Here is a 1419-nt window from a genome sequence, read left to right as displayed (position 1 = left end):
GGGATGGCCGACTTGTGGCCTTCCCCACTGAAACTGTGTATGGGCTGGGCGCCAACGGACTGGATGTCAAGGCAGTACTCTCCATATACGAAGCGAAGGAACGACCGCTGAGTGATCCAGTGATACTGCATGTCCCAGATGTGGACGCTGCGTTCTCTCTCTTGGATCTCACCTCTAAGGAGGAGAGGGTGTTCAGAATGCTCGCGTCTGTCCTGTGGCCCGGTCCGCTTAGCCTGGTCGGCAAAGCTCAGCATTTTGTCCCTATGGAAGTATCGGCGGGAACTGGGTACGTGGCTGTTCGATGTCCCGATCACCCTGTAGCTCTCAAGTTCCTAGAGGCATGTCGTGTACCAGTGGCTGGCCCTAGCGCTAACAAGTTTGGTCACATCTCCCCCTCCTGCCCAGCTCATGTTCGGAAGAATTTCCCGGCAGCCAGCTACGACGTCGCAGTCCTTGACGGGGGCCCATGTGGTGTGGGCATTGAGAGCTCGGTTGTCGAAATCCGGGAGGAGCGCAATGTCGTTAACGTCCGCCTCCTTCGTAGAGGTTTCGTGACTGTCGACGTTTTAACCCGCACTCTCTCAAAGTTCCACGACGTCAAGGTTGGACTGTCGGAAAAGCAGCAACATCTGGACTCCCAGATTCTTGGGGCAGACGTCGAGACTGTAGAGTTGTTACAACCCTATGAAGAAAAGCGTCGCGCGGCCGAGAACTACGATGTTTCCGTTTCCCCAGGCACGGCTCTCACACACTACAGTCCCACATTGCCGATGTTTTTGGTATCGCTGTCTGCCAACGAATTCAGTGAACACCCTGTAGTTTCATTGTTCGGGAGGCCACTACACCCACATGAGGTTGTGCTCATCGATTTTCGGAGTCAATTGTCATCTCTGTCTGATGATGTAGGAGCCTACTTAAACCTGTCTGGAGATTCTGCGAACGAGGTCTCATCTCAGTGCTTCCGATTACTGCACGAGGCAGAAGATCTAGGAACTTCCACGACTGGAGTCAAGTGTATCGTGGCTGTCCAGCTGACGAATCATTTTTTCGATAAGGAAGAAATCCTTGCGGTATACGATCGCATATTTCGCGCTGCTTCAGGAAAGCGATGCCATGTCTATGGAGAAGGTGAATCCGCCAAGTTCTGCTGAATTTCTGCTGACGATTTCCTGGTGCAATCGGCACACAGCGGGAATTTTTCATAAATTCAATCGGATTGAATTATGGGTGCTCGTCCTATGACTGCTGCAAAGAAAACCCAAGGTACGCCGAATGCTACCCCTAAGAGAAAAGCTCCTGTGAAGAAGGCGATTTCGAAAAAGACGCCTGTGAAGAAGCCGGTGGCGAAAAAGTCGCCGGCTGTAAAGAAGCCGATTGCCAAGAAGCCCGTTGCCAAGAAAATTGTTGCTAAGAAGCCTG

At 52.2% G+C, this 1419-nt stretch overlaps 1 protein-coding gene across 1 annotated transcript; it reads left to right on the top strand.

The window, feature by feature from the left end:
- Positions 1–197: 197 nt before the first annotated feature.
- On the top strand, positions 198–1151 carry KVP18_000360 (uncharacterized protein; the record flags this gene model as incomplete). Its single annotated transcript, XM_067956126.1, has 1 exon — positions 198–1151. One exon carries the CDS (start codon positions 198–200, stop codon positions 1149–1151), a length of 954 nt encoding a protein of 317 aa, XP_067806195.1.
- Between the last annotated feature and the right edge of the window lie 268 nt (positions 1152–1419).

Source organism: the organism of the source record quoted next (assembly GCF_019968955.1).
Source record: "MAG: Porospora cf. gigantea A chromosome Unknown PgA_NODE_8152_length_1419_cov_324.485, whole genome shotgun sequence".
Lineage (NCBI taxonomy): Eukaryota > Apicomplexa > Conoidasida > Eugregarinorida > Porosporidae > Porospora > Porospora cf. gigantea A.
This window is presented reverse-complemented; position numbering and strand designations above follow the sequence as displayed.